Source organism: Ochotona curzoniae, unplaced genomic scaffold (genome assembly GCF_017591425.1).
Source record: "Ochotona curzoniae isolate NIBS_2020 unplaced genomic scaffold, NIBS_Ocur_1.0 contig_3622, whole genome shotgun sequence".
In the NCBI taxonomy this organism is placed as follows: Eukaryota; Metazoa; Chordata; class Mammalia; order Lagomorpha; family Ochotonidae; genus Ochotona; species Ochotona curzoniae.
The window spans coordinates 14,099,213-14,126,131 of NW_024465926.1; the positions used below are offsets into that span (position 1 = coordinate 14,099,213).

General features: G+C 48.2%; 1 protein-coding gene across 1 annotated transcript; it reads left to right on the plus strand.

Annotated features, from left to right (window-relative positions):
- Positions 1-55: 55 nt before the first annotated feature.
- Positions 56-26,563, plus strand: LOC121157795 (BTB/POZ domain-containing protein KCTD19). The gene is made up of 16 exons (XM_040982173.1): positions 56-67; positions 1,496-1,792; positions 15,552-15,702; positions 16,269-16,460; positions 17,056-17,187; positions 19,277-19,487; positions 20,608-20,768; positions 21,742-21,845; positions 22,326-22,468; positions 22,638-22,721; positions 22,970-23,084; positions 23,397-24,024; positions 24,622-24,813; positions 24,973-25,127; positions 25,447-25,548; positions 26,303-26,563. Exons 1-16 carry the CDS (start codon positions 56-58, stop codon positions 26,414-26,416), a joined length of 2,793 nt encoding a protein of 930 aa, XP_040838107.1. The 3' UTR covers positions 26,417-26,563.
- The last annotated feature ends 356 nt before the right edge of the window (positions 26,564-26,919 follow it).

Consider the following 26,919-nt stretch of genomic DNA (forward strand, 5'->3'; position numbering starts at 1 on the left):
CACTCCAGGGTCTGGGCACATGTGGTAATGATCTTCCTGTCTGCGTGCTGGGGGGATGCGGAGTCGGGTAAGGCTGTGAGAAGTTGAGGATGGGAGGGTCGGGGTGCTCCGGGTGTGCCAAGGCTGGGACGTCGGGCTCTGAGGCGGTGAGGTGCCGCCTTGGGAGCCTAGGTGTGGAAAGGGCTTGTTAGGAAGGAGCTCTAGGGGTAGAAGGATCCGTGAGGAGGGGACTGACTGAGGACTACGCCAGGCTGGGATGGCGCTGTCCTGACCGTCTTTCCGCTGAGTGCTCTCTGAGAAGAAAATTCTGGAAAGAGCAGCCACGCCCTTGCCCCTTCTCCCACTCCGGAAGACGCGTCTTGAGAGCCCTTGTGTGGAAGGAGGCTAACTCACTGAGCCCTGACTCCATCATCTTTGTGTTGTGGTACTCTATCCTTGGCAGAAAGAGGGCCCGAGATCAGAAATGGGTGTCGCTGTCAAGGACTTGAGCAACAGAAGGCAAAAATGGAGAGTTCCAGCATAGTTACAGTGAATCATGACAACACTGAATCCTCTTCAAGTGCCCTCTAATACTCTTGGCCTCAAAGTGGCAAATGTACTTGCTGCTCCTTCCCTTCTTCCTCTTCCTTTTTTTCATGTATTAATTTTTGAATATATGAGACAGGAAGAGAAATTCCACTGGTTCATTCAAATGGCCCCAACAACCCAGAATAGACCAGGCTATAGCCAGGAGCCAGGATTTCCACCTGAGTCTCCCCCATGAGGGGCAGGGGCTCAAGCACTTGAGCCGTGTGCTGCTGCCCCTCCTAGGTGCGTTACGTAGGAGACTAGATTGAAAGTAGAGCAGCTAGGACACAAGCTGGCACACACCATATGGATATCGGTGTTGCAAACAGCAGGTTAACCCACTGTGCCACAGTGCTGGCCTCTTGCTCTTGTGAATCTGTAGACCAGCCTTACCGTAGAAGACATGGAGTTCACTTCTTAATTGCATGCAATTTATTTACCTTCCTTGGCAAAGTCTTAGATGCAGTTCTTATTATTTTTACTATTTAAAAAGTGTATTTTTATTGTGAAGTCAGAGAAAGGGAAAGACAGAGCAGAAGATCTTCTGTGTGCTGATTTACTCCCCAAGTGGTCACAATGGTTGACCAGAGCTGACCAAACTGAAACCAGGAGCCAGGAGCTTCTTCCAGGTCTCCCACGTGTGTGCAGGGTCCCAAGGCTTTGGGCCATCCTCTTCTGCTTTCTGAGGCCACAAGCAAGGAGCTGGAAGGGGAAGTGGAGCAGTGGGAACTCGAACCAGCACCCAGATTGGGTCCTGGGCGTGCAAGATGATGATTTGGCCACTAGGCTATTGCACTAGACCCTTCCTGAGAATTTTCTATCCACACAATTATGTGCATGGCACACAGAGGTAGTTTTAGTTCTTCCTTCTCAATCTGGCTGCTCTTCTATTTCCTTTTCTTGCCTAGCTCTTTCTGTCTCCCCCTAGGAGGAGCCTGGTGGGCCTCAGGACTCGGCTGAGGACTTGTTTCACTTCAACGTTGGGGGTTGGCATTTCTCAGTGCCCAGAAGCAAACTTGCTCAGTTCCCAGACTCCCTGCTGTGGAAGGAAGCCGCTGCCTTGACGGCTTCTGAGAGCCAGAGGCTGTTCATCGACCGCGATGGCTCCACCTTCCGGCACGTGCACTATTACCTCTACACCTCCAAGCTCTCCTTCTCCAGTTGCGCAGAACTCAACTTGCTCTACGAGCAAGCGCTGGGCTTACAGCTGATGCCTTTACTGCAGGTAAGATGCCCTTCTCCACCACACAGGGTTTACATGAAATGTGTGTGTCTTGGGTATCATATGGGAGGGGACCCTCTATATAGGCAAGTGTACCAACTAATACCTTGGAACTGCACAGGATTTCATCCTGACCCTGCTTTATCTGTCTGCATCACCATGGACCCAGTACGGGCCCAGCCCTTGAGAAGGCGCCCATAGTGCTTAAAGCTCCGGTAGTCTAAGCTGCTGCTTGTTTTGTTGTTGGATTTTAAAAGAACACTTTCGAAGTATGATTTACCATGCACACTATGCTGAGATTTAAAATCTAAAATATTCATGAGGAGTATTACTTTCTCATTGCACTGATGAGGCCCACAGCATTTATTTACAGCAAAGCAAAAGCATTTCCAAATTCTAGAATCTGTCAGTGGCTCTCAGTGCACCACCAGCCCCCTTCCCCAGCATCTCTTAGAGGAGAATGAAGGTGTGGCAGGGGCCTGGAGGAAGGAAAGCATCTCACAAACCTTGCTTTTATGGATGCTCCTTATTGAATAGTTCAGTGCTTCCTCCTAAAGTGTGTTCCATATTTGGAAATCAAAAACCCCTACCTTACTTTATTGTAATTTGTGACATTGTTCTTTTCTCTTCTTTTGCCCCCCTGCCCCCTCCAAGCTAACCACTTAAGTTCAAAATTTTTTTCCACTGCCCTGGGAATGGAGAATTGCTACAATTGCTTACAAGTAGCTTCAAATCCACTTGAATGGTCTGGCCCATCAGGACTGCTGATGGCTGTATGCCAAGGCACCATTTCATGAGGAAAGGGAGGGAGTAGCTTGCTCATTACAGAAAATGGAAGCGATCAAAGCAGTTTTTAGAAGAACTGTGTTAATACAAGCCTTATTATGCAAACCGCTTATTAAGTCCTTTAACCCATTTGCTGTCTTCATGTCCCATATTGAAACAAAATATTTCTCTCAATGGAGGCAACAACACAGTGGCCCGCAAGTGGGAATGGTTCTGAAGTCATCAAATGGGTGAGCAGCAGAATTGGAAGAATCGTGTAGATCTGTCTCCCTGCAACAGACTGTGAAACAAGTGCTCTTGCTCTGCAAATGGTATTTTCAAAGAAATAAACATTTGGGCTGGCCCCACTGAAGTGGTGTTTACTCACTGAAGCTGAGTGTAAATACAGCTGGGAACCCACAGCCTCCTCAGGCTAGCTCATCAGCAGCCTCACACATTTCCTCTGCATTCCTCTTCCGCTGCCTCTCCAGATAGCCAGGTTTTAGACTAAATGAACACTTTATGAAAAGAAACAGGAGTTTGCCGATTCTTAGCTTGAAGACCCTCCTCAGACTAGGTTACTGCCTTTAGCCAGTATTTCTTGGGAAAACTCTGAATTTCAGGTATTGTTCTTATGGGCCCCAAGGAGAAAATGGGATTATCTAATCAAATTATAATACAAACTGTATGAGTCACGTGCATAATTTAAAAAATTTCCCTAAGATTGATTTACTAGAGTTAAACAGAGAGGAAGAGACAGAAACAAACAGCAACATCTTCCACTTGCTGGTTCACTCCCCAGATAGCCACAGTGGCCAGAACTGGGCTGTTCTGAAGCCAAAAGCTTCTTCTGTGTCACCTACATGGGTGCAGGGACCCAAACACTTGGGGTATCCTCCACTGCTCTTTCAGGTGCATTAGCCAGGAGCTGGATCAAGTCAGGTAGCATTTGGGATGTTGGTACCACAGGAAGCAGCTTCACCCTCTGTGCCACAGCACTAGCACCAGTGGGCATGTCTTAAATAAAAAGGAAAAATAGAAAGTAAGGTAGGCCTTTGTCCTAACAGTTAAGACACACCCACATCCTATTATTAGAGTGCTGGGGTTGGAGTCCTGGGCTTCCTGCTAATACAGATCCTGGGAGGCGGCATGTGATGGCTCAAGTAGCTGGATCCCTGCCACCCATAGGAGAGACCATGTGTTCCCAGCTCCTGGTTTTGACCTGATCCAGCCCCAGTTCTTGTGTACACGTGGGGTTCAGAGCTTTCTTTCTGCCTTTTCTCTCTTCCTGTTGCTCAGTTTTCTAAAAATTGAAATTAATTTTTTAAAAGATTTATTGGAAAGGAAGATATAAAGAGAGGATGAGGAGAGAAAGGAAGATCTTCCATCCATTGATTCACTCCCAAAGTGGCCACAATGGCCAGGCTCTGCTGATATGAAGCCAGGAACCCAGAACCTCTTCTGGGTCTCCCATGCCGGTGCAGGGTCCCAAGGCTTTTGGACTGTCCTCAACTGCTTTCCCAGGACACAAGCAGATGGGAATCAGAGCCATCAGGATTAGAACCGATGCACATATGGGATCCCAGTGTGTGCAAGATGAGGTCTTTAACCACTAGGCTACCACATCAGGCCCGGTGAAATTAATTTTAATAATATATTTTATGTAATCCTGTATATTTAAAGTGTTTTGTTCATCTGCTTGAAAGAGTCATGAGGGGTGGGTGGAGAAAGAGATCATCCATCCTTTGATTCATTCCCCAAAAAGCCCAGAAGAGCCAACATTAGGTCTAGCCAAAGCTAGGAGCCGGAAACACCATCTAAGTCTTCCATGTGGGAGAATGTCTTAGCAGGAAGCTAGTTTCAAAGTAGAATAGCTGTGACTCAACTGGCACCCCCAACAAGGAATGAATATGGGTGACGCAAATGGCAACTTAGCCTGCCTTTACCACAATGCCTGCCCCAAAGGATTATTTTGATGTATAATCAATATTTAAATTTCAAATATATATTTATTTTCATTTCATACAAAGTCTTCAAAGTCTGATGTGTGTGTTTTGTTACAGCACATTTCAAATTCAGACTATCATGTTTCAACAATAGCTACATGTACTCTGTGGCTCTTGGACAGCTCATATCTATTTTTTATTTGAAAGGCAGTGTTAAAAAGAGACAGATCTTCAGCTTACTGGTTCACCCCAAATGGCCACAATGGCCAAAGGAACTGGGCTGGACCAGGCAGAAGCAAGGAGCTAGGAGTTTCTTCTAGTCTCCTATGTGGGTACAGGAAACAAAAGAGTTGGTCCGTCTTCTGCTGCTTTCCCAGGTACATTTGCAGGGAGCTGGATTGAAAGTGAAGCAGCCATGACTTGAACCAGTGCTGTGCCACAGTGCTAACTGGACAGCTCTTATATAAACTCTAAACTTCTAACTTGTTGGTGCTTGGGACCAGTACTGTGATACAGCATGTTAAGCTGCAGTCTGCAGAGCAGGCATCCCATATGGGTGCAGGGTCGAGATCTAACTACTCTATTTCTGATCTGGCTCCCTGATAATGTGCTTGGGAAAGCAGCAAAAGATGGCCCAAGTGTTTGGACTTCTGCAAGTCTGAGTTTCAAATAAAATAAATCTTTAAAACCAACACATTGTTAGTGTTTCTCATCAGAGTCCAGATTTTAACCTAAACAATAAAAATGGGACCTATGTCCCAATAAGTAAAGTTAATATGAACTCAACAAGTTGCATCTTACCCAGATTATCTGCAGGCTTTGTTGGAAAGCCATGTGAAATGAGCCAGCAAGTAGAATGAGTTAGGAAATTTGCAGAGGGCAGGCTCTTGGTTTCCTACTCTGGTGCTGCTCTTAACTCCTCCCATTTCCCAAATCTCTACTCCTTATTTCTCTGCCCTCTACTCCACCTATCCCACTTCCATCCATACTCTGCTGCTTTGACCTCCAAAGCATATGCTTTATGCCTATTATGATCTTGATTTTAGTTGTAATACTTTTTGCATATTGAGCATCGGACATGCCAAGCTCTGAAGATGTAGGGCTGAGCCATGGAACTGTACAATGTCAGGAGCAGTACGTGCTGTGAAGAATAGTAAGTAGTACTCCCTGGTCATAATGAAAGAGAAGGGAGGTTCTGTGTCCACACTTAGAATTTCAGATTGTTCTTTTTTATTCTATCAGTCTTTAAAAAAAAAACACTTATTACTCTATTTTTCTAGGATATCATTGCCTCATTGTCCTTGTAATATTGGTATTTGGTTGAAAGAATGAGCCATTTACATCTAATGTGTGTGGGTTTTAAATATATGGATGGGTAGTATATAATAAGCAGTGTAAGGGTAAAGAGATAGCAAGTGATTGAGATCAGGGAAATTACTTGTTTAGAAAGACTGGTCAGAGATGGCCTCACTGGCCAGGCAACATTTGAGCAGAAAGTTGAATTAGAAAGGGGCAAGTCATGCAGATGTCTGGGGAAGGAACTTCCAGGAATTAGGAATAAGAAACAAATGCACTGAGATTACACTGGCTGGCTAGCGGCCAATATGGAGGCTTTGCAAGGTGCAGTATGAGGGAGCATGATGCCAAGGGTAGAAGGTGAAATTAGAGAAAGCCAGATCTTGCAAAATTCTGTAGGCCACAGTGAGGACACAGGATTTATTCTACACGTTACAGGTAGTTTGGGGCTGTTTAAAGGCAGAAGTAAAAGGGTGATATGTAAGTTTTAAAAAGCTCATTGGGCCTTGGGTTAAGCAAAAGCTTATGGGATATAGCAGCAGAACTTAGCAGCACAGGCTCACACAGAACAGCGTATGAGTTGTTTACTGGTAGCCATGGCTCCCTCCACCACCCAGCATTGCAACAGATTAGGATATGGTTTAAAATCCAAAGTTCAGTTTCTACTGAATGTGATTACTTTTACACCAATGTAAAGTCAAATTTTAAGTTGAATCTTTCTAAGTCAGAGACTGTAATAAAGCAGGTCATAAATGATATTAAGGATGTGGGGAAACTAGAACCCTGATATACTGCCACTGGGGATGTAAAATTGTACAGCCTACTTGGAAAACAGTGCAATTTCTCAGTAGTTGCTTAAAAAGTTAAATATTGAGTTACCATATAACCCAGAAGGTTCACTCCTAAGTAAATACCCAAGAGAAATGAAAACTTATGTCCGCACAAAATTTTATAGATAAATATTTATAATAGTGTTATTCACAGGAATTTAAAAGAAAGTGGAGGAAAAAAGTGGGGGGGTCAGCATGGCTTTTTAAAAAAGATTTATTTATGTATTTTTATTTGAAAGATTTACAGAAGGGAGAGAGAGAGGAGGAGAAAGAGAGATCTTTCATCCATTGGTTCACTCCTGAAATGGCCGCAAGGCCAGAGCTGAGCTAATCTGAAGCCAAGATCTAGAAGTTTCCTCCAAGTTTCTCACATGGCATAGGGGTCCAAGGACTTTGGCTATTCTGTGCTGCCTTCCCAGGCAATAAGCAGGGAGATGGATTAAAAGTGGAGCATCTGAGACATGAACTGGCACCTATGTGAGATGCCACCACTTTTTGGGAGAGGATTAGCATGCTATCCCACCACAATGGCTTCACCAGTATTGTTTTGCAATGGATTAAGCTGCTTGTTTATGACACCTGGCATTCCACACTGGAGGGCTGGTTCGAGTCCTGCTGCATCACTTCTGATCTAACTCCCTGCTAATGTGCCTGAGAAGGCAGCAGAAGATGGATCAGCTTAGGCCCGGTCTAACCATGTAAGAGACCTGGATGGAGTCCCAACCTCCTGCCTTCATCCTGAAACAGATGTGGCTGTTATGCCCACTTGAGAAATTAACAAGAAGTTTCATTAGAGTCTCATGCAGTGCAGGGGCCCAGGTACTTAAGCCTTTTGCTGCTGTTTTCTCAGGCACATTAGTAAGGAGTTGGATAGGAAGAGGAACAAATGTAACTTGAATTGGTGCCATATGGGATACCATTGCTTCAGGCAACAGTTTAACCTGTTGCACAACAATGCCAGCCCCTGTTGCTCTGCTTTTTAAGTACATAAATCTTTTAAAAATTAAGGGTACTATGGGGCCTGGCACGGTAGCCTAGCAGCTAAAGTCCTTGCCTTGCACCTAAAGTCCTCGCCTTGCATGTACCAGGATTCCATATAGGCACCAGTTCATATCCCGGCAACCCTGCTTCCCATCCAGCTCCCTGCTTGTGGCCTGGGAAATGGTCTTGTACCCTCATGGGAGACCCAGAGGAAGCTCCAGGCCCCTGGCTTCAGATCGACTCAGCTCCGGCTACTGTGGCCACTTGGGGAGTGATTAACAGAAGATCTTCCTGTCTCTTCTCTCTGTGTATCTATCTTTCCAATAAAAATAAGTAGATATTTTTAAAATATCTCAGGCTGCAACACAGAGCTGAGTGGATGAGCTGACAGGGACCATGTGGCTAGCAAAGCCTAAAGTACTGCAGTCTGGTGCTTTACAAAAGAAGTTGCTGATCTTTGGCACAGACCCTAGCAGGGAATAGGAGGAAATAGGGAAACCAGTTAGGAGTTTCCTGTATAGGGCCATCTTGTGACATAATGGCTTAAGCCACTGCCTGCAACACCAGCATCCCCTAAGTGCTGATTCAAGTCCCAACTACCCGACTTCTGGTCCAGCTCTCTGCTAGTATGCCTGAGAAAGCATCAGAAGATAGCCCAAGTGCTTGGGCTGCCACTACCCTTTTGGGAGACCTAGAGGGAGTTATGGGTTCCTGGCTTCAGCATGGAGAAGTCCTGGTCATTGTAGCCATTTGGGCAGCAGACCGGTAGACCAACAAATGGACGATCTCTGTCTCTCCCTCCCTCTCTCTCTTTCAAATAATAAATGAGTAAATTTTGAAAAGAAGGAGAGAAGGAATAAAGGAAGAAAGACAATACAGGGAAAGATAATAAAGAAAGAAAAAAAGATAATAAAGGAAAAAAAGGAAGGAAAGAGAGGAGGGATGAGCTAACATTGTGGCTCAACAAGCCAATCCTCCACTTGCAGGCACTGGCATCCCATATGGGCACCAGTTCATGTCTCAGCTGCTCCACTTCCCATCCAGCTGCCTGCTTCTGGAATGAGAAGGCAAAGGAGGATGGCTCAAGTCCTTGGAATGCTGCGTCCATGTGGGAGACCCAGAGGGGCTCCTGGCTTCAGATTGACTCAGCTCCAGCTGTTAGGATCCTTTGAAGAGTGAAACACCAGATAGTAGATCTGTTTCTCCTTCTCTCTGTAAATATACATTTCAAAAATAAAAATAAATAAATCTTTTAAAAAGAGAGAAAGGGGCCCGGCATCATGGCCTAGTGGCTAAAGTCCTCGCCTTGGCCTTGAACGTGCCAGGATCCCATATGGGCACCAGTTCTAATCCTGGCAGCTCCACTTCCCATCCAGCTCCCTGCTTGTGGCCTGGGACAGCAGTGGAGCACAGCCCAAAGCCTTGGGACCCTGCACCTGCGTGGGAGACCCAGAAGAGGTTCCTGGTTCCCGGCTTTGGATTGGCACAGTACCAGCCGTTGCGGTCACTTGGGGAGTGAATCATTGGGTGGGAGATCTTCCTTTCTGTCTCTTCGCCTCTCTGTATATCTGACTTTGTAAAAATAAATAAATCTTTAAAAAAAACAAAAAAGAGAGAGAGAAAGGAAGGAAAGATAAGGGAATGAGGGAGGGAAGGAGAAAAGAAAGGAAAGAACAAAATAAAAGAAATAAAGAGTTTGCTGTACTATCCAGGTGAAAGCTAATGGTGCTTTGGTCTAAGAGGGTGAGAGTAGACTTGGAAGGACGCAAACTCTGGACGTGTCCTGGTGGTGGAACTGACAGAGTTGACTAACGAATTGCATGTAGGGTGAGTGAAAGTAGACCATTCCTTTATTCTAATCACTTGGAATAGGGGATTATAAGGAATGTGGAGAGTTAAGAAGAAAAAAAGAATCAGTAGTTAAGATTTGAATATGTTACATTTGAGAGGCAATGAGAAGAACCAAGTGCAAATGATGAGGAGATGCTGCATATTCAGGTCTGGAATTCACCAGCACCTTCAGAGCCAGAAATACAGACCGAAAGTCATCCAGGCTGATGCACCTGGATGCTTGGGAGTGCTGTGTGTTGTTCACAGGGGCAATAGCAAGTGGTCATGGCAACTATGCACATTACTATCACAGAGCTTCCTGGCACTTACCTTCTAATTTCAAAAAGCTTCTTTACCTTGGAGTGAATGGCTCTCAACCCTTCACAAAACATTGTCCTGGTTAGGAATCACAGCTGCTGCAGCGGAGTGTACAGTTTCCCTTCAGGGTCACTCAGAGGGGCTCAAGGTTCCTGAAAGACTGTGGGATTCCCTTTACCTGCCTTCCGAAGTTCTACTGAGGACATAGTGCATGCTAAGTGTGTTAGCTCTTTCATTGCTTTCTGATGACTTCTAAGTTTGGGACCTTAAATTGTTCCACTTGTCAGCATTCTGCTCCCACTAAGGAACCCAAATATGCTTGTATTCCTTGTGCTCAAGAGAGCTTGGGCATGTTACATTCATCACACAAATGGTGTCTAAGAAAATAGACTTGTGGCAGACTTCTCACATTTCCCATTATTCATGATGTGAGGACAGATTACTACTGTAATCTTGGAAAGAAAATAAGGTCTATAAAAATAGCAAATATTTATCCCAACAGAGTGGCTTGTCTATGGGTATGAGTAAATGGACAGCTCAAGTATAAAACTTTAATGTGACAGTGGTCATCTCCTAGGCTGGCCCTTCTGCTTGTCCTGGCTCACAGCCCAACACCTACACACACCTGGGTGTATGCATGGCCTTGTCCATTCAGCCACACCCCTCAGCAGCCCACCTGCTCTCCATGCCTCTTCACTTACTGTGTCCTTTTTCTAGAATGCTTTCCTTTTAAAAAAATTACTTTTTACTTTTTATTGAAAAGGCAGACATACAAAAAGAAAGACATACAGAGAGAAAGATCTGTCTGCTGGTTCACTCTTCAAATGGCTGCAGTGGCCAGAGCTGAGCTGATTGGAGACCAAGAGTCAGTAACTTCCTCCCGGTCTCCCATGTGGGTGCAGGATCTCAAGACTTTAGGCTATTCTCTGTTGCTTTTCCAGGCTGCAAGCAGAGACCTGGATGGGAAATGGAACAGCCGGGACATGAACCAGGGCACATATGGGATCCAAGCACATGCAAAGTGAGGATTTAGCCACTAGGCCAGGCCCAGAATAATTCTTTTATTTTTGGGTCCGGCGCAGTGACCTAATGGCTAAAGTCCTCGCCTTGAACGCACCGGGATCTCATATGGGCTCTGGTTCTAATTCCGGCAGCTCCACTTCCCATTACTTCCCATACAGGTCTCTGCCTATAGCCTGGGAAAGCAGTTGAGGATGGCCCAAAGCTTTGGGACCCTGCACCCACGTGGGAGACCTGGAGGAAGTTCCTGGCTCCTGGCTTTGGATCGGTGCAGAACCTGACGTTGCGGTCACTTGGGGAGTGAATCATCAGACAGAAGATCTTCCTCTCTGTCTCTCCTTCTCTTTGTATATCTGACTTTGCAATAAAAATAAATCTCTAAAAAAATTTTCTCTTTTTAAGATTTGGCCTAGGGCTCAGTGCAATAGCCTAGTGGCTAAGGTCCTCTCCTTGCATGTGTTGGGATCCCATATTGGCGCCGGTTTGTGTACTGGCAGCTCCACTTCCCATCCAGCTCCCTGCTTGTAGCCTGGGAAAGCAGTCAAAGATGGCCTAAAGCCTTGGATCCTGCACCCTCATGGGAGACCTGGAGGAGGGTTCTGGCTCCTGGCTTCTGATTGGCACAGTTCTGGTCGTTGTGGCTGCTTGGAGAGTGAATCAACAGACAGAAGATCTTTCTCTCTGTGTCTACTCCTCTCTGTATATCTGACTTTACAATAAAAATAAATAAATCTTTAAAAAAGATTTGGCCTACATGTGCCTAGTATGACATATTTTTTGTCAGCTTTCATTATCAACTAATTTCTCTATCAGATCAGTATTTTTCTGTTAGGACTGTGTATTCCTATGTCTTTCTCTGTCACAGGACTGGACTCTATTCATATTTGCATTCCCAGAAACAAGTGCTGTGAGAACCCAGAGAGAGGTACTGGAGATGACCAAGAGGACTGGCACCCCTTTGCAGGGGCAGGTTTTTAAGATGGAACTGTGGGCAGCTCACAGCAGTCTGCACATCCTTTTCTGTAAGCCATGCTGGTCCTTGTTGTCTTTACAGAGCAGCCTGGGGTAGGTTCCACAGGCTCCCTTACCAACACGCTCCTAATATCAGAGCATGGAGCATCTCTGAGAACTGCAGCTGCTGCTGCTGCTGTGGGAAGAACCTCTGTTAAGTCCCCAAAGCTGTGCCAGCAGAGTGTGCCTGTCAGCATCTTTGATGGCAGACACACACACACACACACGGCTTCTGATGGACACGGTTTTTTGCTTTTTTTTTTCCTAATATCTAGGTCAAAAGCAATGTCATTGATCCTTGTGTTGGCAATGAGCCATCTGAATTCAGGTCTGTATTTCCTTAAATAAGTTCTCCCTCCACTGTGTTTCCCTGTTGTGACATAAAAGGAATGAAATTCCTAGAATGTTCAGGCAGATGAAAGCAGGCTTGAAGTCAGTCCGTGGAGGACCAGCCGCACTCTGGGTAGCAACTTCAGTCAGCAAAGCCGCAGAGAAGCTGGAAGCCCAACTGCTCTGAAGTGTTCTTTCTTTGCTTACTCATCCATTCAATTAAAACATCCTGAGATCCCACAGGCGTGGTTCCAGTGTGCCACAAATACAGCAGAGAGAGCAAAGCAAGTGAGGTCCTGGAATTATTGGCAAGGTTGTGTGTATCAGGAAAGTGAAGACTGCAAATCTAGTGGGTGGCTGCAGAGTGCTCACTGCAGTTTTTTTTTTTTTTTAAACCACACCCAGTAGCTTCCTATAAAGTACAGATCTTGTTTTTCTAGGAATCAGGGCGAAGCTTGGTCAAGGAATTCAGAATACAACCTTAGTCTACGGCCATACCACCCTGAACACGCCCGATCTCATCTAATCTTGGAAGCTAAGCAGGGTCGGGCCTGATTAGTACTTGGATGGGAGAATACAACCTTATTGGGATTCCTGAGCCTGGTATCACACCTGTGCCTCAAGACTAGCCTGCTCCACTGGCCTTGCTGGGAGGGATTGTAGTCTTTGTAAATTTATTTTCCTTTTTCTCTTGTTAAAAATAATTTGATATGGGCCTGGTGGCATGGCCTAGTGGCTAAGGGCCTCACCTTGAATGCACCAGGATCCCATATGGTTGCCAGTTCTAATCTCAGCAGCTCCACTTCCTCTCTACCTCTCCTCCTCTCTATATATCTGACTTTGTAATAAAAATAAAATCTTAAAAAAAATAATTTGACAAGCACAGAGAATTAGGAAATCAGTTGGGGTCCTCTAGTGGATGGCAGGGACCCAGCTAAGTGAGCCATCACCATAGCCTCCTAGGGTCTGTGTGAATGAGAAACTGCAGTCTGGAGCCAGATCTGGGTCTGTGGAACCCAGGCACTCTGTTGGTGGGGGATGAGGGCACCTTGGTCAGAATCTTAACACTCCGGCCACATGCATGCCTCTATTTTTTTTTTTTTCCTATTCAAGATGTGTTGCTGTTGAAGGACAAGAGCGAAAAGAGAAACAGGAGATGAGACTGCAGAGGAAGCTTGGGACCTGAGCACTAGGAAGAAGGAAAGCAGGATGTTAGTTCCTTTAATCTTTCCAGGGACATCTTCCAGATCTGACTGTCTTCTTCTCTGCTTTGCAGTTGAGGAGGCTGAGACTTGAAAAAGTTCTGGAACATCTGGAAGGCAGCTGGTTGAGAACTGTGGTCACAACCTGGGCTGCAGAGTCCTGGGTCCATGCCGGCCATCTGCATTTGCAGGAATGGGGCCCCTCAGGATAGCTACCTGCCTGCTTGCTATGGAAGCCGAGGCTGCATGCAGCCCCCAGCAGGGCGAGCAGGGCTTCTAACACTGTGAAAGAAATCTCAGGATTCTTGAGATCCAGAAAATTCATTACCAACATGGGTTGTTATCTCAGTATATGTAGACTAGTGGCTTCTGGATCTTTCTTTTCCTTCAAGCTAAGAAGCATGGTGGCAAGTAGCCATGTCTTTGGTAAGATACAAGGGGTATATCTGAAATTTTAGATTCTCTTTCACTATTCTACCCACGCACCATCTTCCCCATTACTCAGTGCTTAGAAAAGCATTCCTCATGGCCCCACCACTGCCCACACTTCCCACAGTGCAGAAGGGATTTGATCCAGAAGGGATTTGGTCAACCTCTTTGCAGACCTGAAGCCATTATGGGGATGCAGTTCACAGCTGTGACCACCAGGGGACTCTTCTTAATGCTCAAGAAGGAAAATCAACTCCACAAGGGTTACAAAAGAAGCGGGTTCTTTTGTTCATTTCATATCTGTCCCTCATGAAGCACTTAAAGAAGAAAGTTGGTCATGAGATGGCTTTAAGGGGCCACTTGTCCTGCTGTCTCCCCAAATTTCTTGGGAAAACCCTGTCTTAGGAAAAACAACAATTAGAACCGGGCTTGATGTTAAAAAACTGCCCTCTGCAGGACTTTTGAGGGATAGCTGGTACTTGGGTTCAGTTCCAACTAGCTGGTAGGCTTCACTGCAGGCTCCCCACTGCAGGTCACCTGCACTTGGAAGATCTCTCGGGCAAGTCACAAAGTATTTGACCTCCACTGGCTCATCAGGATAAATGTGTGTTCAGGAGCTTTGGAAAATGTAGACTCTGTGCCAATAGCAGACAAGACAATTTTATCCTTGATCTCATCGCTGAGATCACTTCCCAAATTAGGATGAACCCAGTCAGTAAGTAAATCACAATGGTTGTAATAGGTCCAAGAGGATTGTTTCAATTATTAAAGGGAGAGGTGGGCATTTGGTACAAGCAGTTAAGACACTGCTTAGGACACCCACATCCCAAATCAGAATGCTAGATTTGAATCCTAGCTCCCTTTCTGATTCCAGCTTCCTGCCAATGTGCACCTTGGAGGGCAGCAGTAATGGTTCAGGTAATTGGGTCCCTGTTACCCATTTGGGAGACCCAGATTGAGGCCCCAGCTCCTGGCCTCAGCTGGCCAAACCTAGGCTGTTGGGAGCATTTGGGGAGTGAAGCTGCCGATGGGAGATTTCTCTGTCTGCCTGTTTTTTGTGTCTGCTTTCAGGTAAATTTAAAAAAATAAATTATTGAGGCCCAGTGCAATAGCCTAGTGGCTTAAGTCCTTACATTGCATCCAAGATCCCATATGGGTGTCGGTTTTTATCCCGGCTGCTCCACTTCCCATCCAGCTCCCTGCTTGTGGCCTGGGAAAGCAGTTGAGGACAGCCCAAAGCCTTGGGATCCTGCATACCTGTGTGGGAAGCCCAGAAGAAGCTCCTTGCTACTGGCTTCTGATCAGCTCAGTTCTGGACATGTGAGACCTGGAGGAAGCTCCTGGTTTCTGGCTTTGGATCAGCTCAGTTCTGGCCATTGTGACCACTTGGAGTGAACCAATGGACAGAAGATCTTTCTGTCTCTATCTTCTCTCTGTAAATCTGACTTTCCAATTAAAAAAAAATAAATCTTTGAAAAGATGTTGAAGAAAAATGATGAGACATACCAAGTTTTAGTGATGAAATAAATTTGCTGTTTAGATTATGCAAGATAAAATTACTACTACTCAACATAAAATTTCAGCGTAAAAATTGTTTCAGCACTCTGAAGGGACATAGTCACAGGGATTTGGCATATCAGGTCATTCCTGTAAATGCTACATTTTAACATAAGATGTGTAATGACTAAATTATTCCATGATGCTTTTACCAAAGTAAGCTACATATTATTTTTTCAGGCTTTCATCCTATAAATGCTAGTTACTTGGTTTCCATTTTCAAGGCAATCATCATCTTTTCTAACAGACTCTGGATAACCTAAAGGAAGGGAAGCACCATCTCCGTGTGCGGCCTGCAGACATACCTGTGGCTGAGAGAGCGTCTTTGAACTACTGGCGCACATGGAAGTGTATCAGCAAACCCTCAGAGTTTCCGATTAAGAGCCCAGCCTTCACAGGTAGGGTCAGGCACATGGTGGCCCCTCTCTTCACACTAACAGATGAGTCCTCCATCTACAGGGCACTCTGATGCCTGAGCCAGTAATGGATGACTTCTCTGCTTGTCTGTCATCTCTGTTGGCCTTGTACCTGCTAAATGTCCTGTCCGTGGCTCTCTGCCTGCCAGAACTAAGCACCTTCCTCTGCGTTCATTTTGTACTGGTTGCACCTGAGCAAGGCTAGACTGCCTTCCACCCACTCCTGGAAATCAGAAAATGCCTTTCAAGTCACATGTCCCAACATAGCCACTGTCTGACAGGTGCCTTGAAACATAGGTTGGCCTATCTGGGCCACCAGAACAGGGCCATTATTTTTATTGATGGAGTTAGAGCTTCCAGGAGAATCAAAAGCATGTCACCTATGGGTCACAGGAGTTGGTTTGCTCAGTTGGAAAGAAGCAAAGGAGTAAACAAATTTCATGGCATTAATGTAAATACCTAAACCTGTGTCCCAGCAACTTCCACTGCCGGACTATGGAGGTCCTGATCTCCAGGAGGCAATGACATCCCCATATATTCTTCTCTAGGCCTGCATGACAAGGCGCCTTTGGGGCTCATGGACACACCACTGCTGGACACGGAAGAGGAAGTGCACTACTGCTTCCTGCCCCTAGACCTGGTAGCCAAGTATCCAAGCCTGGTGACTGAAGACAATCTGCTGTGGCTGGCTGAGACTATGGCCCTGATCGAATGCGAGTGCAGCGAGTTCCGCTTCATTGGTGATTGCTCTGTCTGGGGTGGTGTGGGGGCCAGGGCGCAGGGCTGGCTGAGAGAGCCCCTGTCCCCGCTGTTACCCCCACTCCCCACCAGACCCAGCTTGATGCTCAGGAAATTAGGGGTTTCCTTGAGCAGTTGGGGAGGAAGCATAACAGAGCCTTCCAGGAAGAAGTGGATTCTAGCATTAGCTCCCAGTGGGCTCAAATGGGATGGCCTGGTTGTGATGGGGCCCCAGGAGCAACCTGAGGTGGTGTCAGGACCTGGTGGCATGAGTAAACACTGAGCTAGACTCCGAGTTGCCCTGAAACTCGCTCTTTTGGAATGGTCTGCTCTTGGGTAGACATTTCCTGGCTAAATTTTAGGGCAGCATGCTCACTTAGAGAGTCTGGCATAGGAGGCCAGCCCATGGACCCAGACACAAGAAAATAAAATAGTCTGAAGTCTTCACCTGGAAAACAGCAAGCTTAAAATTGATGTGATCAGGTGTGTTCAGGATTGTTTCAGGACAGGGAGAGCTAGGGTTAAGTACAGTACCTAAAACCTAGAAATCCAGTAAGTCAGAAATAATTCGCTCCTTGTCTCCCATTGCTTTTCAAGTGAATTTTCTCCGCTCACAGAAGATTTTACTGCCAGACAATTTCTCCAACATAGATGTGTTGGAAGCAGAAGTAGAAATTCTGGAAATCCCTGAGCTCACTGAAGCCGTAAAGTTGTACCGGATGAACATGGGTATGTGGGCCAGTGAGTTCTGGCCTCTTGGGATATTTGGGCCAGCGCAAGCATGATTTGGAACATCCAAGAGCAAACAACTGCTTTGGGTTTAGTAGGGTGAGAATAGCAGGTGTTCTGGCTGCCTTAGAATCCAAGAGGAGATTTTAGCCCAAAACTCTGTGTGCCCTCCCTTTCTATTGTGTGTTCACTGAGTGGTAGCCAGGGTCAGCCAGCCAGAATCGTAGGGCGCACAGGCCAACCTGGGGCATCAGAAGCCCAGCCCCAATGGAGAAGCCAGACCAGCAGTCCTGGGGAGGGAACTGAGCCTAAGGGCAGGCTTCCAAGGGCAAGACTGGGCTGCCCTGCTTGTGGAAGGGGCAAACAACTGAAGACTCTCAGCGTTCACTTGCCCTCCTCTCCCTGGGCACAGCTGGAGGGGCTTAGGGAATGTGTGATTTACCACCACTGCTTCTGCTGTCCCACCCACCCACATTGCCCTTACCCTCTGCCTTGCAGCCCTAGCTGCCATGCCTGTTGCTGCCTTGTCCTGACCTAGGTAGGGCAAGCTTCAGGCTCCCAGTCTGCCTTTTGCCAGCTCGCCCCTTCCTGTTTCGTTTTAGTCTTTCCTCATCCCATTTTCTAATTCCTACACAACCACGAAAGCTGCTGTGTACACTACAGGGAGCTAGCTACTGCACAGAGCCTTGACTGGCATTCTGAGAGGGTGCAGAGCCTCCTGGAACATGAGAGGCTAAACCTGGGCATCATCAGGCATTGATCCTATGAGAATAAGACCCTTCCACATTTCCAGGCCCCACTTTCCTAGCCTTTACCTAGGCAGACAGGGTCCCATCCCCTCTGGGGGAGTAGTATTGTGCATGGGCCTGAAGCCTGTTGGAAGGTCCTACAAACTTCTTTTCTTGAGTTGGTGTGAGTCCACAACCCCCACCCAAAGGCTCCTATCCTCAGAGAACAGGATCATGGTGAGATGGATATACTAGTGTCTACTCCATGACCTGCAAAAGTGGAAGAAGGTGTATAGTGGGCTCTAGGAATTGGGTAGCCCTCCACAAACACAGTGTGGCATAGCCCTTTAGATAGATAGGTAGATAGGTAGATAGATTGATAGATAATTTTTTTTAACTTGAGGGCCTGGCACGATAGCCTAGTGGCTAGGGTCCTCACCTTGCATCCGCCAAGATTCCAGTTCATATCCCAGCTGCTCTACTTCCCTTCAAGCTCTCTGCTTGTGGCTTGGGAAAGCATTAGAGGATGGCCCAAAGCCTTGGGACCCTGTATCTGCATGGGGGACCCAGGAGAAGCTCCTAGTTCCTTGCTTCAGATCAGCACAGCTCTGGCCATTGTGGCCAGTTGCAGAGTGAACCAGCAGACAGAAGATCTTTCTGTCTCTCCTTCTCTCTGTAAATCTGCCTTTCCAATAAAATAATCTTTAAAATATATATTATTTATATATATTTTGTTTATATATATTTATGTTTTGTTTATATAATATATGCTTATATATTTACTTGAAAGGCAGAGTTAGAGAGAGGAGGAGACAGAGATCTTCCATCCTCTGGCTCACTCACAAAATGTTTGCAGTAGTAAAAGCTGAGCCCATCTGAAGCCAGAAGCCAAAAGCTTCTTTCAGCTCTCCCATGGTCAGTACAGGGTCCCCTGAGCCATCCTCCGCTGCTTTCCCAGACCATAAGCAGGAGCTGGATCAGAATTGGAGCAGCCAGGACTTGAACCAGCACTCATATGTAATACTAGCATCACAAGCAGGAGCTTTACCGACTATGCCACAGCCCAGTTCCAGCTTAGCCTTTTATACAGCATCATAACTAAGGCCAACAGCTCCACTGACCTTGGAGAGAGACAGAACTGAACTCAAACCCCAGACCTGCTCCTGTCTAGCTCCTAGTTTAGAGAAGAAGCACTTCATCAGTCCCTTGGGCAGTTTCTGTGTCTATGACCCAATAGAAGCTAGGATCATGCCTCTCATAAGGTTACTCTGAGGACCAGAACTGATCCATGAAGACCCCCAGCAGCTTGCCCACCAGTCCCCAATGCTCTCCTCGATCCTATGGGCTTTTCTCCCCAACAGGTGGCTGCTCCCGGACCTCCTGTCCTCCCCCAAGCCCTGGGAAAGGAGGCCGCACAGCTGGCCTGGAGTCTGGGAAGCCGCTGTACATGATGGCCCTGGGTCTGCTGGTCAAGTACCCCGACTCAGCACTGGGGCAGCTGCGGATTGAGAGCACGCTAGATGGAAGCAGGCTGTACATCACAGGCAATGGGGTCCTCTTCCAGCACGTCAAGTAAGGCCTCTGTGGGCAAGGCTCAGTTCCATCAGGCTGGACATGGCCCCTGTTAGGGATAGCCTGGGCTCTTTGCCACAAACCACAGGGTGAGAGTGTCCTTAGGGCTAGCCTGTCATTTATTGCTGCTCCCACCATACCAGCCTGGAACTTCCAAGGACAGGGCTTGTGCAAAGTGTGCCAGTGTCCCAAGGTTCAAAGACTAGCTTACTTCATATCTCTCATGTTGTCCATTTCTCTGGGGCTAGCCCTGGGTTAGGTCTCAGGCAGCCAGATCACAGACTCTCAGGATGCCAGTTACCCCCTTCCCATGCAGACCCCACTACAGAGGTCCTTCTTCCTTCCATTGGAGGCACCTGGGGCAGGTTGCTTCATGAGAAGGCAGGGAAACTTCCAAGCAAGGGGGTGCCTGATCCTTGCCTTGAAGGATGAGATTAGAATGTCCCCATTTATCCCAGGAGTGTAAGTTCCAATCTTGTTTTACAGAAGGGTAAACTGCAGAAAAGTGCAACAACCCTTAGGGTCACAAAATCCATTGATACAAAAACTAAATGTGAGATGAGTTTTCCTGAGTCCCTGAGGAAGAAGGCCCGCTGACCCTGACCACTGTCATGCCCCTTAGGCCTGTTACTCATCTCTCCTGGAGATGTCCACTCTAGAATCACATAGTACAAGTGCCTTGGGAAGGGGAGGAGGGAGGCAGGAAGGCAGAGCAGATCAGACCTGGCTGCATTCCCGGGGCACACAGTGTGTTAGTAATCTCAAGATTATAGAAGGATGTCTTGGGCAGATGCCTGGGAGGGTAGTAAAGGAACAGCCAGGCCTTGGGCTGGCTGCTGACCCCTGAAACAGGGCCTGGAGCCTTGACAGGAATCCAGCTGCAGGACTTTTCTGAGACAGACCAAGCTGGGTTCTGAATGGCTGGGCTGGCCTCCCGGCTCATGCACCTGTGAGGTGTCTATCACCAGATTTCTGGTTAACTCAATGCACTGATGGGTCCTCCTGGTGCCTGATTTGAGACTGTGTTATAACCAGGCATCCCAGGAGCAGGAAGTTTACATGCTGTGCTCTGTGGGGTGCCATGCTGAGGCTCTTTGTGACATACCTTTCCTCTGGGCAGGAACTGGTTGGGCACTTGTCGGCTGCCTCTGACGGAGACCATTTCTGAGGTGTATGAACTGTGTGCTTTCCTGGACAAGAGGGACATCACCTATGAGCCCATGAAAGTGGCTCTGAAGACTCACCTAGAGCCAAGGACTCCAACACCGTTGGATGTGCTAAGTAAGGAAGCTTCTGGCTTTTACTACAGTGTTGGGGTGGGGCTGGAGGACTAAAGAGAAAAGATGATGTAGTGGGACCTAGAACTGAGGCCAGAAGAGGGAGGGAAGCCAGACTGACATGTGTGACTTCTTGCTAAAGAGATACCCTCCCTAAGACCACAATTTGTTTTGAGCAGAACAAGACTGCCACCTTGCCTCTGAAGCCCACAGGTTCCAAGGAGATCTCTGCTTGCCCCCAGGTGCAGAATATATAATCTAATTATACACCCTGCCCTCAGAACAAAGCTCAGGAGAAACTGGTCCCTTAGGGACCAGTGTTATGACAGTGGCATCCCATCCAGCTGCCGGTTCATTTTCCAGCCACTCCACATAGGCAACAGGAATCTCCCATGTCATGGTCCTTCACATGAGCCACAGGAGTCCAGGTACTTGGGTCATCTTCTCTGGCCTTCAAGATGCCACTAGCAGGAATTGGGCCAGAAGTAGAGCAGCTGGACTTGACAGAACTAGAGTATTGAATGTCTGCATTGCAAGTAGCAGCTTAACTTGCCACACCACATCAACAGCCCCAACCTTACAATACTTACCAAACAATAAGCCCATCTATAGGAACTCCTAGCTCCAGTGTGACCTCCCAAAAAACTAAACACTCGGGATACTGCAATCCAGAAATCAGAGGCAGCTGGTAGCTGGATAGCACCACCAGCTTTGCTGATGGAGGTGGAGAGAAGCAGTGCCCTTGGAGTCAAATTCTAGGACTTTGCCCTCTCCGCCCCCAGGATCACAAGCTGACCCTCCAGGTTGCCATTCCAAGCCTGTTTCACTATCCATGAAACAATGCTGAGCAGCAAGGAAGGCTGGTGTGGGCATCTCCTCTGCATGCTGTTTAATGAGCATATTGAATGACCAAAATAAGGCTCCACCTCACTTCCTTTCTTGGCCACATGATGTGTCCCTGTCATTGGTTTCCACAGGTGATGAGTGGACAGCAGAAGTCACTGTATATTCCCCACAACAGATCATCAAAGTCTATGTTGGGAGCCACTGGTACGCCACCACCCTGCAGACCCTGCTGAAGGTACAGCAAGCCCCACCACCCTTCTTGCCCTTAATTTCCCTGCCCAAGCCGCTGTGGGGCCTGTCACCCAGCCCTCACAGAGGCCGCAGCATCTGCTTGGAACAAGGACTGTCTCCAGCCCCACAGCCTGGAATACACTTATCTGGCAAGCAGAAATGGATCAAGCAGCATGCTAGGAAGGCCCTCTGGAGGGTGGTTAATGAGGAGGCTGTTTCTCAGGGGTCTAGGCTGAGAAGGAGGTAGGATAGAGTTCCTGGGGACTTGAGAAGGTCCTCCAGCAAAGCTGAAGCCGAGACAACGTGTGTCTCACTGCATGTGCTGCTTCCCGTGGTGGCTTCCTGTGGCTAACAAGACTAGGAGTTGGGAATCCCAGAGCCTTTGCCCAGAAGGGTTGGGGAAGTGGAGTGAGAAAAGCCAACCTGTGCCTTCCTGAAGACCTAGCCCTTGGGACTAAGTATACCTGGTGCCAACCCCTTCTAGTACCCAGAACTGCTGTCCAACACTCAGCGTGTGTACTGGATCACATATGGGCAGACCCTGCTCATCCATGGCGACGGCCAGATGTTCCGGCATGTCCTCAACTTCCTGAGACTCGGAAAACTGTTTCTACCTTCTGAATTTAAGTAGGTGAAGCAGGGAATAAAGATGTCCCCAAACCTGATCTCTCCCTTTGCGATAGGGAAGCCCGACTTGGTGGCCTTCTGGGAGGAGGTTTTCCCATTGCTGTTTCCTGGCTCTGTGTGCACCCTCCCAGCTCAGGTGCCCCATCTGACATCTTCATGTTGTTTGCAGGGAGTGGCCCCTTTTCTGCCAGGAGGTAGAGGAATACCATATCCCATCCCTCTCAGAAGCCCTTGCACAATGTGAGGCATACAAGTAAGAAAACTTCATATGAGATTCCAAACCTGGCTTTGTGCTCCACTTGGAGAGTGGGACCCATTCTCGGGATTGGGGTGTGGGCAATGCAGCAGGCCCAGTGCTGGTCAGAGTCCTGGATGAAAACTGTTCAGATCCCCTCCTCTGCACTTACTAGCAGGAACTCTCAGGCCAAGGGCAGACTTGACCAACTGGTCTATGAGCTGATGGAAGTTCTATCTGTTAGCCCAGCCCTTTGGTTTTTACAGATCATGGACCCAGGAGAAAGAATCTGAAAATGAAGAAGCTTTTCCAATCAGAAGGCTGCATGTGGTGACAGAAGGGCCGGGGTCACTGGTAGAGTTTAGTAGAGATGCCAAAGAAGTAAGTCACAGTTTTCTTTATTTGGCCTTACCTCAAAGACCACTGCCACAGGGCTGGGGCTAAGAGCCATGGAGGAATGAAGGCACACAACCAAATGTGTTCATAGGCTGACTAGCCACTTGGGGGACACTGATGATATCTCCCAATGACATTTAAGAGATCCCTGGGTTGGCACCATCCCCACTCAGGTGATCAGTGTCAGAGATGGATTGCCCTGGGCAATCAGAACAATTAGGCCCAGCTAATTAGGTCTTGGGCAAGATTCTGATGCATGATATGCCCAGAGCTGCTCTTTTGACCCTCCCTCCCCAGGCCACAGCCTGCATGCCTGGGGACTTTGAAGACTGTAATGACAGGACTCCATGGAACAAGGCCAAGGGGAACCTGGCCAGATCTGGCAAGATGGAGGAAGCTGAGCAGTACACTCGAGCTATCCAGATGTCCCTGTGCCGAAACGCCAAGAGGGCAGGCAACCCTAGTGCTTACTCACACTGCTCTGGCTTGTGTGCCAACCCCAGACACTGGGGGGGCCACTCTGAGAGCCCCCCTAAGAAAAAGAGCACCCCAATCAACCTTACACAGAAGCCTGAAACCAAAGACCCTCCAGTCACACCCATGCAAAAACTCATCTCCCTGGTGAGGGAATGGGACATGGTCAATTGCAAGCAGTGGGACTTCCAGCCATTGACAGTGCCCCGGGGCAGCCCCTTGGATGAGACTACCCTGCAGCTCCCTGTAGCCAATGAGGCTGCTGTCCAACCCAGCACCTCAGCTGCCTGGAAAGCCCATTGCTCAGCCTCAGAGAAGGATCCCAGCCCCCAGGCTGGGGCCGGGGCCATTGTAAAAGACAAGGGACAGGAACCAACTTTTAAGCCTTACCTCCCTGTGAAACGATCTGTCACTGTGAAGGACTGGGGCAAGCACAGGACAAAAGAGAGAGGTAAGTCCTTTTCTGTCCTTGACCCAAGTCTTACAGAATACAACAAGGTAAATCCCTCAGCCAAGCCCACAGAATTAGTGAAAAGCAGGGACTAGAGCCCCTCCCCAAGCACAGTCTGCTCTGGGCCAGGCAGTAGATAGCAATGACTGGAGCAAGAGAAGAGGGAGACTCGGGGAGTAGGAATAAGAGGTGGTGGAGCACCGTGGCATGTGCAGAAGCTGAACAGACAAGCCCAGGGCAGCCATGGAGGCACAGGACATAGGTCTAGCTGAAGGCAGGGCTTCCCATGCAGACAGATGGGAGGCAAGGCTACTGACAGGAAGCTCAGGTCCTAGGGACCAAATCCAGGCTGGGGTGTCCTGTTCCAACCCTAAAGGGAATAGACAGATTTTAAACATGGGGTTATATGGTCAGGTGTGGACTGCAGAAAATGGTCAAGGAGTGGTGGAAATGAAGCAGGGGGCGGGGAGTGCTCGAAGCCTGGAGTCTATTCTAGAAGGGAAGCAGCTGGTGGGGAGTTAGGAGAATCAGCAGGAAGGGGCCAGGTTTCTAGTTCAGTCACAACAGGACAGTCACCTGCCCATACTGTTTTCACAGAAAGCCCTGTCCCCGAGGCGTCTCTGCCTGAGGCCCCTGAGGTGGGCAGCCCAGGGATCATCCTCAGAGTGACGCACCCCCCAGTGGTGGGTAGTGATGGCTCCTGCATGTTCTTGGAGGACAGCATTATCTACACCACGCAGATGGAGAACCTCAGAAACACGCCCCCCACAGCCTACCCTCAGCCCCAAGGTGAGGCCTGCAGACAGCCGGGCCAGCCCCACCCTTCCTTGCATAAAGGCCTGAGCCCCCACCCAGGCTGTGTGAGGGACAGTGGGTCCCTTGAGGACCCTTGCCCCACCCATACTGTCTTTGTTCAGAAGTCCCATACCCACTCCTCTTCCCCCACAGATGTGAGTTTTCTGAGTTTCTCTCTGTCCTGGGAAGAGATGTTTTATGCACAGAAGTGTCACCGCTTCCTGACGGATGTCATCCTGGACTCCATCAGACAAAAGGATCCCAAATCCATCACAGCCAAACTGGTCTCCTTAGCCAACCAGCTGTGGGTATGTGTGACAGGCCCCAAACCCGGGAGTACCTTGTACCTTCCCACCTGTCCCCTAGCCCTACAGAAAATGGTTCAAGGCCAGAGGATGCAGGCAAGCAGAAAAGAGGGTGCAGTGGTGGGGGAGGAGGTCAGGGCACAAGGATGTCAGAAGGGCAGGGCAGCACCATCTGGACTGAGCACTAAGCAAAAGGCAGATGTAGAGTACCCCCCATGTGACCCCAGGGGCACCTGCAGGCCTGGAAAGTCCCTACTCCTGCCTCCCACTGAGGGGCTGGGAGGTACTCCCAGCCCTGCCTGACCAAGGGTTCTCCTGGAAGATGCTGCACATCAGCCCCAAGCAATTTGTGGTGGACCTGCTGGCCATCAGCGGCTTCAAGGATGACCGGCACACCCAGGAACGCCTCTACAGCTGGGTGGAGGTGAGGGCCACCTGCACCCCGTAGGGAACGGACATCTCACTGTGCCTCACTGCCTGGAGGTCACAAGACCGGGCAAGCGAGCAGCAGGCAGGTCCCTGTTTGGGACATTAACCAAGCCACAGTAGTCAAAAAGCAGTCTTCCTGCTACTGGTTTTTCATTTTCTTCCAATGATACCAACTGTGCCTTCATTACTAACAGCCTGGCACCCTCAGGTAAGCACAGCATATGAGCCTAACCAGGGCTACAGAGTTCCCGTTTTGCCACAATGTCACCATTTTAGTCATTGATATTTAGGCTGCTGTAAAAGCATTCTTTACAAAGAAAGCAATAAGAACAGAGGGATGACCAGGGGGTCCCTAAGCTAATGTGAACATTGTAGTTGATAAGAAGATTTCGCTAATATCTCATTAAACAAGTACATTCACCATAAACACATGTGCTCAACCACTAGCAAGACTCTGTTCTAAAGGCCAAAGCCCTGTCTGTGACTTTTAGAAAGATGAAATCAGCATCTATGGCTAGAAAGCAGAAAACCAGTAGCAGGAAACATTTTTGACTCAGGTCATTCTGCTCACTTCCCTAGTGGCCTCTCTTAGCCACATCCCTGCATGATGACTTTGGGCATATCCGAGCCGCAGCTCAGAGGCCCCCAACAATAGGGCATGCCTGATGGGAGGGGAGGGGCCCACCCCCATGGAGTTAAAGTGGGTGACTGGCCAGGATAACAAGGCTAAGACCAGCCTTTCCTTGCAGCTCACACTGCCTTTCGCCAGGAAATATGGCCGCTGCGTGGACCTGCTCATCCAGAGGGGCCTGTCCAAGTCTGTCTCTTACTCTGTCCTGGGCAAGTACTTGCAAGAGGCCTAGGGAGCCCAGAGATACCCCATGCACGCCCCCACCTGCCAGGGCTCACTTAAACCAAAGAGGTCCCCAGAAATGAGTGCTCACTCGCGAGTACACATTGGTGTTTTTTTATTATTATAAGTAAATCACAAGGCAAAGTCCTACCACACACCTCCTCTGAACCGCCAACCACACTCGTGAAATAATGGTAGAGAACAAAGCCATTCAAAAGGCAACAAGACAAAGTAACAAAACTGGCCCTGGGAAGCAGAAGACAGGCTTGGAAATCAGGCATGCAAAGGGTAGGGCCCAAAGGCTAGGGCCCAAAACAGATGGGCTGGCTTCTGTTTTGGTGACCTTAGAACCTACCTGTGTTCCCCTGGGGGCTAGGCACAGCCCAGTCACTGCTCAAGGCTACATGGTACCCCACCAACCTAGAGCATAGAGACGCACTCCACCCAAGCTGATACCCAACCCCAACTGGAGGTGGGAGCTGTGGAGGGGACAGATAGGGACACAGGGCCAGG

Bases quoted from the DNA above. Each gene is read 5' to 3' on its own strand.
- LOC121157795 (XM_040982173.1), top strand. The intron at 16,461-17,055 runs GTGATTGCTCTG...TTGCTTTTCAAG, and splicing joins CAGCGAGTTCCGCTTCATTG to TGAATTTTCTCCGCTCACAG. The intron at 24,814-24,972 runs GTGAGGCCTGCA...CTTCCCCCACAG, and splicing joins AGCCTACCCTCAGCCCCAAG to ATGTGAGTTTTCTGAGTTTC.